Source organism: Amblyomma americanum, chromosome 5, assembly GCF_052857255.1.
Source record: "Amblyomma americanum isolate KBUSLIRL-KWMA chromosome 5, ASM5285725v1, whole genome shotgun sequence".
In the NCBI taxonomy this organism is placed as follows: Eukaryota; Metazoa; Arthropoda; class Arachnida; order Ixodida; family Ixodidae; genus Amblyomma; species Amblyomma americanum.
The window spans coordinates 23,829,011-23,845,177 of NC_135501.1; the positions used below are offsets into that span (position 1 = coordinate 23,829,011).

Sequence of the window (16,167 nt, forward strand, 5' to 3'; positions counted from 1 at the left end):
CTGCGCTTCAAGAACTGGCTCACGGTCGAGCAGCATCGAATGCAATTGCAATCACAATTGAGTTGGCTGCATAGCGACAGTGAATTTACAACGAGTTTGATCCCGACCGACACTGAAGATGTTCATACGGCATCAGCATGAGTGCTGACAGAGTTAGAGGAGTTCACTGCAGATGCTTTTGTGTAGCTCCAGGACATCAGCCAGCTGGTGGCTGCTACAACGCCATGACTCTCAAAATGCTAGTATCAATGACACCACCAAAGAAAGTACAATTCATCCATCCTCTGTGAATGATGAAACGCATGTGATCCTTTGAGCCCGACTTGGTGGGCCCAGCTCCCGAATGTGGTCTCAGGTTTTTTAGATGAGGCAGAGTCCAATTATAAGATCCCCTCCCTTGATACTGAGATCCTTGCCTCCAGGAGAGCCGCGTGTAGTTTTTGTGAGGAGCTACCTGAACATTTAAAACGCAGCCGGTGTAACGTACCTTTCGGAAGACAAAGGGCTCCTCATTGTAGACGGGGTTGAGTCCATTGGCAGGCACCATGCGGGTGCGGAACTCCTTGCGGATTGTGTCTGTGGGCAGGCCATACATGTCTACCTCAACGTATGTGCCCACCTTCTTGTCTGACAGAAACTGGCCCGAGAGCACTCGCACTGAGCACTGGGCTGCAATCACACCGTCGACAGGTGACTCGGCAAATGGGTCAAAGGTCTTGTCCGCCCGCCGCATGAAGTCGGGTTTCAGCAGGTACCTGAGCATACATGCAAGCTCCATGTAGCAGCCCAACAGTGGACAGGCAATGAATCGGCATCCTCCCTCATTACTAAGATAGAAAATAAAAGCAATCTGGTATTAAATTATATTAATGTGCTCTTAATGTGCCCTGCTAGCGTGCACTTCCGCCCGCACTGTCATGTCGCACTGTGGGGAGGCGGTCAATGGCGACTTTTTTTCGTTGAGTTGAAGAGCGAAGTCCTTGGGCATATACTGGGGTCAGGTTTCCTTTTGTGTGGTTGATGTTGTGCCATGATTCCAGAAGGAGCCTTTTGTGGTAATTTGTTTCGGTTCCTAGGATGCGGGTTCCTTCGAAGCGCTAATGGGTTAATGCCCACGTATGCAGAATAGATCATTCTCTATTTTACATTCATAGATCGGAGCCAGTCCTCAAACCACTCCTGACAGCAGTGGTCGAGCAATGTGCCACTGCCTGTTGCTCTCCCCGAGCAGCCTCTCATGACGACCAGACCGCAGCGGTGGCCAAGTGGTTGAGCATCCGCCTCGCATGCGGGAGGTGCGGGGTTCGATCCCCAGTGCCGCCGGGTACCCACCGGTGATACAATGGGTACAAGCTTTCCCCTGGTCTGGTGCTCGGCTTATTTAGGGTGAAATGCTTGGGAAATGGGTCTCTGACCCCACCTTGAGAAAAAGAAAATATACCTTGTGACATGGCGCTCTTTGGCCATAGCTGCCCTTGCGCCATAAAAATCCATAATCATCATCATCATCATCTCATGACGACCAATCACTAATTTAACTGCCATGTGCCACGGTTGGCAGTTTGCTTACAATCCAGTGGGCAGGATGTGATAACAACACAAGGTCAAATGACCAAGTTGGCAGGCAGGCTACTAGATTTTCCGCTCACGGCGCCGACAATGCCAATGACGAATTTCTGCAGAATGGGAGCCCCTAGCGCTATCGTGATGACAGTGATCATGGCGTCCTTTTCACTGCAGACATAACAGATGTGCACTGAGCACTGGGAGAATTGTTAAATGCAATTTTCTCAACAATAAATGCCTCTTCTGCTGCTGAACTAACGCCAACATACCCAATACAAGCTACAGAATCGATTTATACCCAAGAACAAAAAGTGAATGGAGGTCTCCTCAGGGTGCCTTTAAAGGTGGGCACTCTTCTCTTCACTTAAAAAATTTCTTCCCCAAAAAAGCTGCCAGCTGAGCAGCCCAGATCCACAGTTCCTCCTCTTCAGACTTCCACTAAAAGAGCACTCACCCGCAGCCGCCGTTGTATTCAAACTTGCCCTGATTCAGCTGCATGGGCAGGTCAGGTGTCTGGAAGTTGAGGGCCACCATCTGGCAGCCGGCATTCCAAAAGATCTGCAAGCACCGGCAGATGCTTCAGCAACATATATGGTTATTGTGTGCACTGGTGAAAGTATTTTTACGCACAGTAATATATCTCTCTCAATGTCTCACCTTCCAACACAAGTAGAGAAATCCTTATGTTTCAGGCAGTTCTGTTAAAGGGGGGATGCAGCTTTAAAATCCGGAAAAATGGTCAAAAAATTGATTTTTTTTCACAACTGCTGTACCCACTTGTCTCCATCGTTTTTTGTGCTGTCCCAAAGTTTAACTGCTGAAATCAACCAGGAAGTACTCTAAAAGAATTGTTTTGTGAACCGCGGCAGCTGTGTATTGTGGCGAAACGCTCCAACAATCAGCTCTTTTCTCTGTTTCGGTTTTCTGAGTGGATACTCAACTATTGAAGAATATTTCTTCACAACGTGTTTTATCTATTTTGACCTTGTTTGTTTGGTTGCCTTCCTAGGGCCATACTGCAGGTCAAGTCATTCTCTATTTCAAATTTTGAATTTTGGTTTATGGGGGTTTAACGTCCCAAAGCGACTCAGGCTATGAGAGACGCCGTAGTGAAGGGCTCCGGGAATTTCGACCACCTGGGGTTCTTTAACGTGCACTGACATCGCACAGTACACGGGCCTCTAGAATTTTGCCTCCATCGAAAAATTTTGAATTTTAAATTTCTTGCATGAAATTTTCTTCTGTCTAGATACGTCAACTCACACTGTATCACAAAAATTCAAAACAAAAATTCTTGCTATGTGAAAAAAAAAAAAAAATCTAGGAATGCTTTGACCTGTAGCATACCAACAGGAACACAATATTGTTGAATCAGACTTCTGCCACATATTCTTAACTCTGCAGCTTTTTTAGAAGATTCAGAGGTGCATTATCCCCTTCAGGCACCAATTAGATCTGAAGAAAAAAAAAATATTTTTTTTGCATAACTCACGGTCAGCAGACAGAAGTGATACGCAAAAAACTCCGCAAAAATATTCAAATCTGAGCATGTTTTATTCACGTCCACATGTGTGGACATAGTGCCTTAAAGCTTCTGAATGAATGTAAACACTCCAACATTTGCTTGCCTTTTCTAACTGATCGCAAGCCATGAATGAATATTTAACTATGAGAATGTGTGCTTCAGAAAACCATTCTTTAGTTCATGACCTAAGAAACAGATTAAAACCGTCGTTCTGTGACAACAGGCAGAGGAAAATTTGGCATTTCCAGCACCGAGTGCAGCTTTTAGATGTGCAGCCTTCACTTCGGCACCGTTGTGCAATTAACGTGTTCAGAAGTTGGGGCCAATGGTTGCTTGCATCATAGGCAGTGCTTAAGCTAAGTCTGGCTCCATCGAAGGGATCTCGAGGGATCTGAGCACAGGTGGGGAGGGAGAGAAAAAAAGCAGCTTGCAGCCTGTTTTACACATGATTTTTACAACGAGGCGAAATCATTTTTAAAGGTCGCTGTTTGCTCTATTCATGTCAGATACCTGAAAAAAACTAATCCCATGCTACACCACTGTGCTGATTGTTGTCTTGTAGCCTTCGAGCTGAGTGGTTATGGGCGCTCGGCTACTGACCGAAAAATGCGGGCTCGATCTCAGCCGCGGTAGTCGAATTTTGACGGAGGCGAAATGCGAGATGCCCGTGTACTGTGCGATGTCAGTGCACGTGAAAGAACCCCAGGTGGTCGAAATTTCCGGAGCCCTTCGCTACGCCGTCCCTCATAGCCTGCGTCGCTTTGGGACATTAAACGCCCATAAACCAAACCATGTGCGACTCGTCGTGTGATGGTACGAGTTCCCCTTTCTTATCCTCGCTTGTCTAGTGCTGCCACATTGTATTTTTCTCGGTCTCGGGTTTTATACAAAAGATTATTGATTCTTGCTAAATATCGCAGTGAAATTTTCAAAACGACACAGAATAGATGTCCAGACCACCACTGAAAAAAAGCATAGAAATGGTTTCTTGTTTCAGATTCATGCAGACTACATTCTCGCATAGGGGGTTTGAGATCCGTTTTCAATTAAATTAAATGAAGAAATGGTAAATATTTTTAATGACTACTTCATTACCAGAGATTTTACTAAAAACCAGACAACATCATACAAAACTTCAGGGCAGGAAAATTCTAGCACAATATTTTTTGAACCAACAGATGCAAATGAAGTGATGTTCTCTTTTTTTGAGTTTAAATAATTCTCATAGTGTTGATGCTGACGGTATACAAATAAGACCCGTCAAGTATGTGATACGTATAATCAGCCCCATGCTAGCACATATATTTAATCTCTGCATTTCTACAGCTGTTTTTCCTGCAAAAATGCAAGTTGCCCGCCCATGTGATAGCCTTATATAAAAACCGTGATAAAAATGATGTATCTAACTACAGACCGGTGTCAATTCTTCCTGCCTTTTCGAAAGGCCTCAAGAAAATCATCCTAGATCGAATATCGTGCAGCAAGCATAATATAATAACTACTTCACAATATGGCTTTAGAAGGGACAGGTCTACAGAGCTGGCGCTGTTGGACCATAAGGAATATATTCTAAAACATTTTGAAGAGAAACATATTGTTATAGGTATTTTTTTTATTTTAGCCAAGCTTTCGATTATATTAGTCATACTATCCTTTCTGAAAAACTGCATCATTATGGTATACGGGGACATGTTTTGGCTCTGCTCAAAAGTTACCAATCAAAAAGATTACAACATGTCGGCATAAATGGTTTCATTTCTCACAAAAAAAAATAATAATTTCAGGAGTCCCACAGGGTAGCATTTTAGGCCCTGTCCTATTTAATTTGTACATTAATGATATTGTACACATCTGCTCAGATACCAAGTTTGTTATATATGCCGATGACACGAGTGAATTAGTGTCATCGTGTTCTGAAGCTGAAGGAATTACTAAAGCAAATATTTTTCTGCGCAAATTGGACTCGTGGACTTCCAGCAATCACTTAAAAATTAATGCAAACAAAACAAAGGTAGTAGTTTTTCGACCAAAAGGTAAACAAATTTCATTACAAGGAACCGTAATGTTTAGATCCGCAGCCATTGATGTGGTAGATACTGTCAAGGTGTTAGGGGTACATTTTACTTCAACTTTACAATGGAATGATTATGTAAACAGTCTAATAAGCAAACTGACCTGCATAACTGGAATTTCAAATCGTAACCGCTACGCTCTTCCAAAAAAAGTTAAACTAATTGTATATAACGCTCTCTTTGTTTCCCACCTAAACTACTCTCATTTAGTCTGGGGAACATCAACAAAAACTAATCTGTTGAAGCTTAAAAGGCTACAGAAAAAAAATAGTACGAATAATTGAAAGCGTTGAATACACAGCACCGTCTCCACCTATCTTTGCTTCGCTTAATTTATTGAAAGAAATATATACGAATACAAATTATGCAGGCAGTACCGTTTAAGTGCCTAACGAGAGAGTCCAGTTTTTACGGAAATGGCAGAATTAAAACCTAATTATCGCATCTATAGCACCAGAACTCCAGAACGATGGAAAGTTCCAAAATGTCGCACTGCCTATGAACAACAAACACCCCGGTATAATATTCCGTGATTACTGAATGCTGCAGAAAAAGAAGGTACTGATGTACTCAGTGTGTCTCATCCGAATATGTACAAATATTTTGCTGCTCATACTCCTTTTTGTGAATGAACGCAAAGGTCTATCTTTATGCTCAATTACATTACATTGTTTCATTTTTCAAAAACAGTTTCCAGGTGTCCAAAGACAGTGGTCTATTGAAACTATTATTTATGGTTATTTTATTGTCTGATGCGATATAGTGCTCTTTTTCTTTCCTCTTTGCAAAAAAAAAAAAGACGTATCTTTGTCTATTGCCCCACTCTGCTGCTGTGGACACTGTAAGGAGGCGAAGGATTTGTCAAGCTGCAAATGCACGGCTTTTCCCTCCGCCTCCTTCCACTGCTTTGTGGAAAATAAAATGTGTGTGTGTGTGTGTGTGTGTGTGTGTGTGTGTGTGTGTGTGTGTGTGTGTGTGTGTGTGTGTGTGTGTGTGTGTGTGTGTGTGTGTGTGTGTGTGTGTGTGTGTGTGTGTGTGTGTGTGTGTGTGTGTGTGTGTGTGTGTGTGTGTGTGTGTGTGTGTGTGTGTGTGTGTGTGTGTGTGTGTGTGTGTGTGTGTGTGTGTGTGTGTGTGTGTGTGTGTGTGTGTGTGTGTGTGTGTGTGTGTGTGTGTGTGTGTGTGTGTGTGTGTGTGTGTGTGTGTGTGTGTGTGTGTGTGTGTGTGTGTGTGTGTGTGTGTGTGTGTGTGTGTGTGTGTGTGTGTGTGTGTGTGTGTGTGTGTGTGTGTGTGTGTGTGTGTGTGTGTGTGTGTGTGTGTGTGTGTGTGTGTGTGTGTGTGTGTGTGTGTGTGTGTGTGTGTGTGTGTGTGTGTGTGTGTGTGTGTGTGTGTGTGTGTGTGTGTGTGTGTGTGTGTGTGTGTGTGTGTGTGTGTGTGTGTGTGTGTGTGTGTGTGTGTGTGTGTGTGTGTGTGTGTGTGTGTGTGTGTGTGTGTGTGTGTGTGTGTGTGTGTGTGTGTGTGTGTGTGTGTGTGTGTGTGTGTGTGTGTGTGTGTGTGTGTGTGTGTGTGTGTGTGTGTGTGTGTGTGTGTGTGTGTGTGTGTGTGTGTGTGTGTGTGTGTGTGTGTGTGTGTGTGCGTGCGTGTGCGCGTGTGTGCGTGCGTGCATGTGTGTGTATGTATGTATGTATGTATGTATGTATGTATGTAGGTGGCCTAAGACCCTTCAAGACCCTATGACTTTAAAGGGACACTGAGGAGAAATTGAAGTTGGCTTGTATCGATAGAATACCAGCTCCTGATCACAAAAATGCCGCTCTTACTGAAAACAAAGCTCTTGTAAGGTAGAAAATAGCAAGAACCAAAATACAGGTATCGCCGCCACGATAGGCCAATCTCGCAAATACAAGCGTGCCGACGTCATAGGACCAGAGACGCCACCTTGGAGGCATTTTCCTTCCTACATAGACACCACGAATCTCTGAGGCTAACAAAGGAAGGTTGCTCGGTTCAATATTGAAGTAAGTTTTGTTTTGAAACCGATAGTGCACTTTTATCACACAAGGAAGACAGACAAAAGACAACCTGAATGTGGGAAGCAAAGAAAACCGATGCTTGGCGGCGCCACAGGCAGCCAGGAGAGTTTCGGTTTGTTATGGCGCTTCGCGTCTATGAGCTTTGCGTGCCACGTGGTTTTGTTTTTGATGCGCCTCGATTTACAAGTGCCGAACAGCAGAGGAACTTCAAGTGCCGCATCAAGTGCTAGTTAACCTTTGAAGGAGCCTGTTAAGGCTGGTCAAATGATCGCCACGGTCGACGAAAAACTATGATGGCACGATGGTCGGTGATCGTACAAGGCAGTTAGCAGCATAAAAAGCAGTTGTGTCTTCGTGCGCTCGCCCGGCGAAATGTTCCTCGCTGTGCCAGTCAACTTCGAAATCGTTTATTAGGGACGGGAAACAAGATACGAGGCAGTCAAGAAAAAGAGATTTGGAACCTGCAGAGACCGTGACTCCGCTCTCCTCCAACTCGCTCGTTTGCGACTCTATTCAATAGCTTCGACAGTGGGGCGGAGCTGTTCTATTCGAGCTCTCGGCTAATTTAATCCATTCACAGTACACACCTGAAGGTGCACGCAAGTAAGCGAGAGGGCCCAATCCAGTGAACCCCGTACCTCCGGAAACGCGAGGAACCCGTTGAAGCGTCGTGCGTCGGCTTTACTTTCAAGCCGCCAACTTTAAACGTGAGTGCCCTTGAGCACCCATCCGTTTTTTGTGGCGGAAAAAAAAAAAAACTGGCCCTTGCAACCGTGGGAAACCTCCTCGAAGCTGCCTGCTGCACCGTACAACAGCGCCGTTCAAGGAATCACAATCCGTTGATCCCAAAGCCCCAGCCAGCCTCCAAAGCGCACGACACGCTGACCTTGTCCTGGCCCCTCGCGTCTCCCCGCACTGGGGTTATGATATTTAATTAGCAACGGCTGCTCACGGCGGAAGGGGGAAACGACCCGCCGCCGCCTAACCTAACCTTGCTCCCTCAAAAGCATTGCACACTCTGAGGGGCTGAGGTCACTGTAATGCAGGCCGGAGTTTTTGCGAGAACTTCGTTGTCAGATTCGGAAACGGGATCCATCGTAACGCTGGCAAGATGCCGGTGCAAACGTAAACGAATCGATGGTAGCGACCCCCGATAGATGCCTTCAATGTGCGGTGGTAGCTTTCATTTCGGCTGCTACTAGACTGCACCGCTAGGGTCAGAAATCACGGAGTCTGCGTTTACGTCACGTTTCACGTCACTGCATCCTATGATGTCATAAGAGTGCGCCATGACGTCATAAGAGGGGGCCGAGTTTGAATCAGAGCGGCGGGAAAAACTTTTTCAACTTCGAATCCAAATTTCTTTGAAATAAATGCATATTTCGCTCCCGGACAAGCGGCAACAAAGCCATAAAATGACGAACTATCAGATTTTGCCAACAAAAAAAAACTGATAGAGTTCTCCTCACTGTCCCTTTAAGTATTGATCCCAGCACGCCGTTTGTCAGCAGCGGGTCAGCATGGTGGTGGTTCTTTGCGACTGTCTGCGAGTCTTCGGTGCTCAGTTGGCCGCGCTTCTTTGGAGGTGCTTCTCCATTGGCTATTTTGATGAACAATGCTTCAGCGCAGCAGTCATCCAACGTTCTCCTTGTAGAAGCACAGTTTTCAACATCTTTAAGCAATAAGCCCATTTCGTACCGTACTTGCAAGAAAAAATGGCCGCTTTGATATTTCCAGCACTAAGGTGCCATGTCCATGTTTGTGGACAGGCCACTTTGAACGTCCACTGCAGTACTATTTCTTTGTCTATGAGAATTAAAATTTGTGTGCTGTTTTTACATTAGCCTACTGACCTATTCCGAAAGGTAACTGGCATCATTCATGACCACTTGAAAAGATAGCATGCAAAAGTAAAAGCTATTCACTTGTCCCGCCGAAAAAGCACCGTGATGGCCATCTTTCCTTATTTTTTATAGACACATTTCGCTGCAGCTGCTAGAGATGGCACCATCAACTTTACGGGGAGGGTTAAAATGGTAAGAGTGCGGTATTCAAAGGTGGTAAACAGGTCCAGACTTAGGTCACGTCCACGTAAGTGGACACAGCAGCTGAAGGGGATAGATCGTATATTGGAAAACAATTTTCTGGAAATATAACAGCGAAATTTAGTAAGGTTAGTCAAAAATATATTTCTCATATGCTAAAGAAACTACATGCAAATACATCAAGAAATAAAAAAAATTTTTGCTGAAAGCCGTGCCTCCCATTAACAATTCACTTACATTAACAATTCATTTACAAATCAAGCGCACTACATAAAATATGTGAATGGTAAAACGAAACTTGTGCGAGCAATTGCTGATGTCCCGGGCCTGTGAGACAGTCTCGCTATCGGAACTGAAATCCGATCATTTCATGTCATTGTCTAACTCATCACTGCTGCTCTAAAATAAATAACTCATCACTGCTGCTCTAAAATAAAAAAGACTGTATCAGAACCAACTAAAGTACTCGGTGTAGCCTTTAGCCTTTGAGGATTGCGTGGAAAAATAGACACCATGATTGCCGATCGGCGGACTACGTTCAAAGTTTCATTTTTCACGTTATTTCCTTCTATTGGAAAATGAAAACACGAAGAGTTAGTGTTACAGAAGCAAACTAGATGATGCAGCTTGTTCAGGATCATCGACCTGAATTTTTGGTGGCAGGATTAAAATGTTGGGCATATATGTTTGATGGCCTATGGCACAGTAGCGAACAGTTCAGCTGGCCTATGGCACAGTAGCAAACAGTTCAGCTGCAAGATTCTGAAACGTCCTGTCGTGTTCACCGTGATTGGAGTCTGCCATAGTTGACACAAAAGCAGGACAAAGGTGGAGGCACTTGCCTTTTCCAGTCGCCCTGAAAGGCAAGGTAAACAACTGCGTTCCTTTAATCTTCTTTGGTAGAACAGAGAGCTGAACTAGTTGGTATATGATTCTGGTACAAAAAACAGCGCAGCAAGCATAAACGGAGCAAGCGTCTACTTGCTCTGTCCTTCATTGCTGCGCTGTTCCATGGGTCTAATCTTTATGTCATTGATGTGAAACTGACTCTGAGAGGTCACCTGTGCTCTAATGTTGGTGCTTGTACAGCAGCAAGGAAAACTGGAGGCATAGAGAAAGGAATGCATCCCAGCAACATCTCTCCTGAATGCTGCAAGTACTGTCAACAGAATGCATCCACAAAAATAAAAATTGCGGCACTGTATTTTGCATTGTCCTCGAGAAAAAGACAAAAACCATCCTAGGACTTGCCATACACTAAGAAAGAAAATTTGTATATTTTACAATCATCCCTTTGATCTGGGGCTTGAGCCAGGACAAGCATGAGACACAGGACAGAGTGGACCAACTCCAAAATATGCCTAGCTCTGCTCAGCATCTCCTGAAAACTGTTGTGCCTGTCGTATAATGTGAGATGACTTGTAAAAACCATAATCCAAAGTGTCTAGGGAAATCCTTTGAGGTGGAGTAGACTTGATACCAGAGAGTAAGTATATACTATTTCAAACCTACTAAGGCAGTACTCACTCCCTTTTTATAGGGCACATGGTAAAGGATGCCTTTAATACAGGAGTGCCTCACCTGTGGAAGAAAGTTGCTTGAATCAGCCCGTGTTCCTTTGGGGTAGATGCGACTGAGCTGTCGCTTGTTGTAGCTGTTGGTATGAATCAAGGAATCAAACTGGAACCAACTCACAAGCACAAACCCCCCATAAGAATTTTTGCTTTTTTTACATTCATGAGCTGAGGATACAGCAAAAGTTGTCCAGATTTCTAAGTGATCACACCAAGTGACACTACAACAGCTCATGCCCAAAAGCAGTGCAAAACAGCAGGCCGTAGGAAAGAAGGCAGTGCATGCTAGGTGAGCAGTGTATGCCCACTGCCGCTGCTCGGCTGCTCATGTGATTCCGGTGCCAACAGCACATGCGTGTCTGCAGCGGGGACAGCAGAGAGCGTCGGCGACTCGAGGCTAAGACAAGTGTGTTTCCTGGGGTAATGGCAGCCAAGCAAACCAAAAGAGGACATGCAGAAAGAGGAGGGCGCATTCCAACTTCTCTCACTCTCCCCACCAAGACTGTGATGGCTGCTGCTGCAGTCATGCTGACAATATGATAACATGATGTTTCTCTGCGTTTATGACTTCCAGTCATCCTCATCAGCCTGACTGCACCCACTGTAGGGCAAATGCCTCTCCCATGTCTCTCCAATTAACCCTGTCCTTTGCAAGCTGTGGCCCCCCCCCCATGCCTGCAAACTTCTTAATCTCATCCGCCCACCTAATTTTCTCCTGCCCCCTGCTACGCTTGCCTTCTCTTGGAATCCAATCCTTTACACATAAGGACCAGCGGTTATCTTGCCTTCACTTTACATGCCCTGCCCAAGACCATTTCTTCCTCTTGAGTTCGACTAGGATGTCATTAACCCGCATTTGTTCCCTCCCCCACCCCATCCGCTTCTGGTCTCTTAATGTTACACCTATCATTTTTATTTCCATTCACTGCGTTGTCCTCAATTTAAGCTGAAAACTGTTCATTACCCTTCACATTTCAGCCCTATAAGCGAATACCGGTAAGATACAGCTGTTATATACCGTATTTACTCGCGTAATCCTCGCACTTTTTTTTCCCTGAAAATCAACGTGAAGTTTGGGGGTGCGATAATTATGCGGGGAAAATTTTCAAGCAAATGTTTCGGAGTGTTAAATGCAAAGATGAATGGGTGCAAGATCAGGATTGTCAGGTCCGCAATTGTAAATATAACGAAAACATTACTTTCAAGCGTAACTTACCTTCGTTATGAAAGTACAGGGTGAACATAAGCTCAAGCTGCTAAAGCACTTTATTTGCCGTGCGCAACCTCCCCGTCACTACTCACGTTGCGTACGTCCTGCAGGCAATTCTACTCTTCATCAGAGTCCGTGTCGACACTGGAATCAATGGTTTCTTCATCTTCCGATGCTTCTTCGTCGTCCCACACCAGGTGGTCCTCGGTCGCATCCAGGGCGTTCGAAATTCCTGTTTTCTTGAAGCTTCTGGCCACCATGTTAACATCAATCATCGCCCATGACTCTGATACCCAGCTGCACAGCAGCTCCACGGACGGTCTTTTGATCTTGCCGCCCGGCGTCGGAGCATGTTCACCTTCGGCCATCCATTCTGCGAACAGCCTCCGGACGTTATCTTTAAATGGCTTGTTCAAAGATACGTCAAGAGGCTGTAGCATTGATGCGAGGCCACCAGGTATAACAGCCAGGTCCGTGCGCAGTTCCTTGAACTTCGCCCGAACCGACTCTTGAAGATGGCCCCGAAAGCTATCAAGCACGAGGAGCGACGGAAAAAGAAGCGCTCCCGGTCGCCGCCCCCACACAGTCTTCACCCAGTCCACCATAAGGTCCGCGGTCATCCACCCCTTTTCTTGGACGCGCACGTGTATACCAGGGGGGAGCTTTCCTTTCGAGAGGGTCTTCCGCTTGAAAATGACGTATGGTGGGAGCTTCCACCCGTCCGCCGTCACGCCTAGCATGACCGTGCACCTCTGTTTTTCGACACCTGTAGTCCTGACGTGCACAGTCCGAGCACCTGTCTGTTCAACTCTCCTGCTGCTGGGCATATCGAAATTCAGCGGAGTTTGGTCCGCGTTCCCTATCTGGGAGAGCAAGAAGTTTTTCTCCTGCCGGATCCTGATAATGAATCGATGGAAGTCCACTATTTTCTCTTCATAGGCTGCGGGCAGGCACTGGCAAAGCGTCGTTCACCTCCTGAGCGAGAGTCCATTGCGCCGCATAAATCGTGTGGCCCACCCGTTACTAGCGCGGAAGTCTTGCACCGGGATGCCCTCCTTTCTTGCGATTATGAGCGCCTGGTTCCGTATCAAATCAATCGACACAGCACACCCATCCGCTCGTCGAGCCTTGATATATTCCAGTAAAAAGGATTCGACGGCAGGAAATTTCCCAGTCTTCGGTCCACGGAAGGCCCGGCGCGTCTTACCAGTCATCTTGAGTTCGTCGTGCTGCCGTCTCCAATACCGGACGCAAAACTCGTTGACGCCGAAGTGTCTGCTGGTGGCGCGGTTGCCATGTTCCAACGCATACTCAATAGCTTTTAGCTTAAAAGCAGCTGTGTAGCTTGCGTAGCGTCCCATGGCGAAGCGGCACAAAGAGCACGGTGCAACACGCAAACAAGGCAAACGAGGCCTACGAGACACCAGAGAGCTGGAGACACCTTCGCAAAATGCCGTAGCGGTGGTGAGTGGATGAGCGGTAGCGGCGGTGGCAGCGGATGATAGCACAGTACCGCCGCCTAGTAGCACGCGCGCCCAACCATGGCAGTTAGTTGTGGCTGCAGTCAATAGATGGCGATCGCTACGACAAGCAGACGGCAGTAATTTTGGGGGTGCGATGATTATGCGGGGGAAAAAAAAATTTTCCAATTTTTGATAGCCAATGTGGGGGGTGCGAGCATTGCGCGAGTGCGAGCATTATGCGAGTAAATACGTACTTTTTTCTTCAGTGATAAGACTTTCAGTAATGGTGGTTTACTGCGAACGTTTGCTAGGAGATTTCATCAGCATTTATTTTCATTTTGGTTTCCTTTCTGCATTGTCCTTTCAAGTCTTCACATGAAAGCTTCATGCAACAAAAAATTTCGGACTTTTTCCCAATTTCATTACATCCAGGTGTAATTGCAATTAAAAACTGGAATTCACTACCTGATTAAGTCATGAATTTCTGTCAGTACTTTTACTACTAGTTTAGAGAGAGTTTTCTTCCCAAATAACCTAGCATCTCACGACATATGTGTAGCTGTTTTATGAAATGCACAAAATGAACGCGGCTTTTGTTCACAGTACACCAGTTTTGCTCATGCGATCATCACCATCATGCAGCAGACGTAGTTAGGCTGACGTATTATGCCACAAATGTACTGTGCCTTGCATTGAAGTGGTGCATCTTTTGTCATTGTATTTTCTTTATACATGAGCACTCCTGTAATAGCCCTTTCCAATGAATAAAAATACCAATAAATAACTAGATGCAACCACAGAAAGTGCGTAAACCCAGTGGTTTAGAGGTTACCAAATCGTATGCAGATCATGAAATTTGAAAAGAAAAAAACGTGTGCATATTTAACGACTACAGCATGTGTTTGCAAAACATAATGCTGGAATAGTTGGCATCTGGTTATATGCAAAAGCTAGTACAGTGCATCCAAACACATGAGGAGTTTAGCACAACGCAAGCAGCAGTGCAGACCAAGTATGTAAGCAGTGCAGCCAAATCTGCTATTTTAACATTGACTAATTTTCCTCTTCTATGAAAGGGGCCCTGAAATGCCTTCCTGGGAGAGTAAATAAACTCCCTAAATCACTACACTGTGTTGTCATGAACACCTGAGCCAAATTATATGCTTCCACGAGCAGCAGAGAATGCACAACCAGACATGAGTTGGCAAGCCCTTTCCAGTGACTTTTTGAAACTCGCACTCTCCTCCATGTCATGCGTCTGCACCTGTCGATTAGGAGAAGGCTATTGGTTAGATGTTTTCAGACGTCAAGCAGCTACCATGGCTGTGGGCAGTCAGCGGCATCGTTCCAGCGGGTCGGGAACCTCCACCTCCACCCCCCCCCCCCCCCCCCCACCCCCCGGAGAATTCTCACAAGCGTTGGCGATGAGGCCGGCCAAGGAACGCCAACCTTTCAGCATGCAAAACGTGACGAGAGGAGAGGAAAAGCCACAAGGACACTAAAATTAAAATTTTGACTACAGCAGCTTCTAACAAATGCATTCAAAAAATTCTTACTGGAGGGTATTTGTGAAGTGGCATCCTTTAGCATCCCAAGCATACTGCAACTTTATTGATAGCCCTTTTCAGAGCCCCTTCAATTGCAGGCTTTTAAGGAGTGCAATCCATTGGCCATGCTTCTCTACAGAAAAAAAGACCTTGTTACTTAACACTTGACATCTCAAATATGAGCTAACCCACACGAGAGTCGCATATAGGTAGATTAAATTTTTCTTCATCTTGAGTTTTGTTATTTATTACATTTGACTGATGGCTTCCAATGCACTGTGAAACACTCAATGGAACATTTTCGGACAGAGCATCACCAAGGGAGTAGCTTGAAAACTGCTCAATAATGTTTGACAGTTGTGCTCTGCCTGTTCAGCAACTGAGTTACTTAGCAGGGCAATGACATCAATACAAACTGGAGATAACTAAGGTGCTCTCCCTTTCCTTTAACCCCCAGCCAGCTGTTCCCAGTCCAACCCTCTGAGTGCCTCTTGTGAACAGATGCCACATTACACGAAAGCAAGATCTTGTGTCAAAGGATACTTGACAAACTCGATGGCTTGAGACTTGAGGCAGCCGAGGGCAGCCGTCTCAGCGAACGAAGACATGTTGAAGTGAATGGCCCGCTCCTCGGCCACATCAAAGCCCTGGAACTTGACCGGCTGCGCGTAGTTGACCAGCGATGAGAGCACCGGGTGCACATGCACCGTGGCCCCCGTGTACTGGTAATGCGCCATGGCCAGCTGCTCCTCCAGCTGGGCCTCCACCTGGTGACCCCACCATGGACAAAGTGACCACGCGATCCACGCACTCGGGAGAAGCCTGCCTTACCTTCTTTTCTGCGCATGGAAAAAAGAAGAGAAAAGACGTGTGAATGTTGCGCCCAATGCATGCTCTGCTCTAACGCTCCTGTCTGAACTACTTTGAAACACTCCATACAACAATTACCATCAGTTCGCACATGTGATACAGATCACATGGAAAGCATTTGCAAATTATGATGTCTTATGGACTACTCAGGCAACACATGCACGAAAAGTCAGGATTCATATGGACTTAGTATAATGTCATACAGGTCATATGGAAGGTGTGTGAAAACTGTACAGGAAGGATAATGACAACCATATAAAAATTT

At 45.6% G+C, this 16,167-nt stretch overlaps 1 protein-coding gene across 1 annotated transcript in view; it reads right to left on the reverse strand.

Moving 5' to 3' along the window:
• Nucleotides 1-16,167, reverse strand: part of norpA (no receptor potential A) — a 151,063-nt gene that overhangs the window by 40,783 nt on the left and 94,113 nt on the right. The window contains exons 19-22 of the mRNA XM_077664649.1: nucleotides 15,576-15,781; nucleotides 10,820-10,892; nucleotides 2,021-2,124; nucleotides 488-755 (exon numbers count right to left, since the gene is read on the reverse strand). Of these exons, the coding sequence (XP_077520775.1) occupies nucleotides 488-755; nucleotides 2,021-2,124; nucleotides 10,820-10,892; nucleotides 15,576-15,781 (651 nt within the window). The remainder of the gene's footprint in view (nucleotides 1-487; nucleotides 756-2,020; nucleotides 2,125-10,819; nucleotides 10,893-15,575; nucleotides 15,782-16,167) is intronic.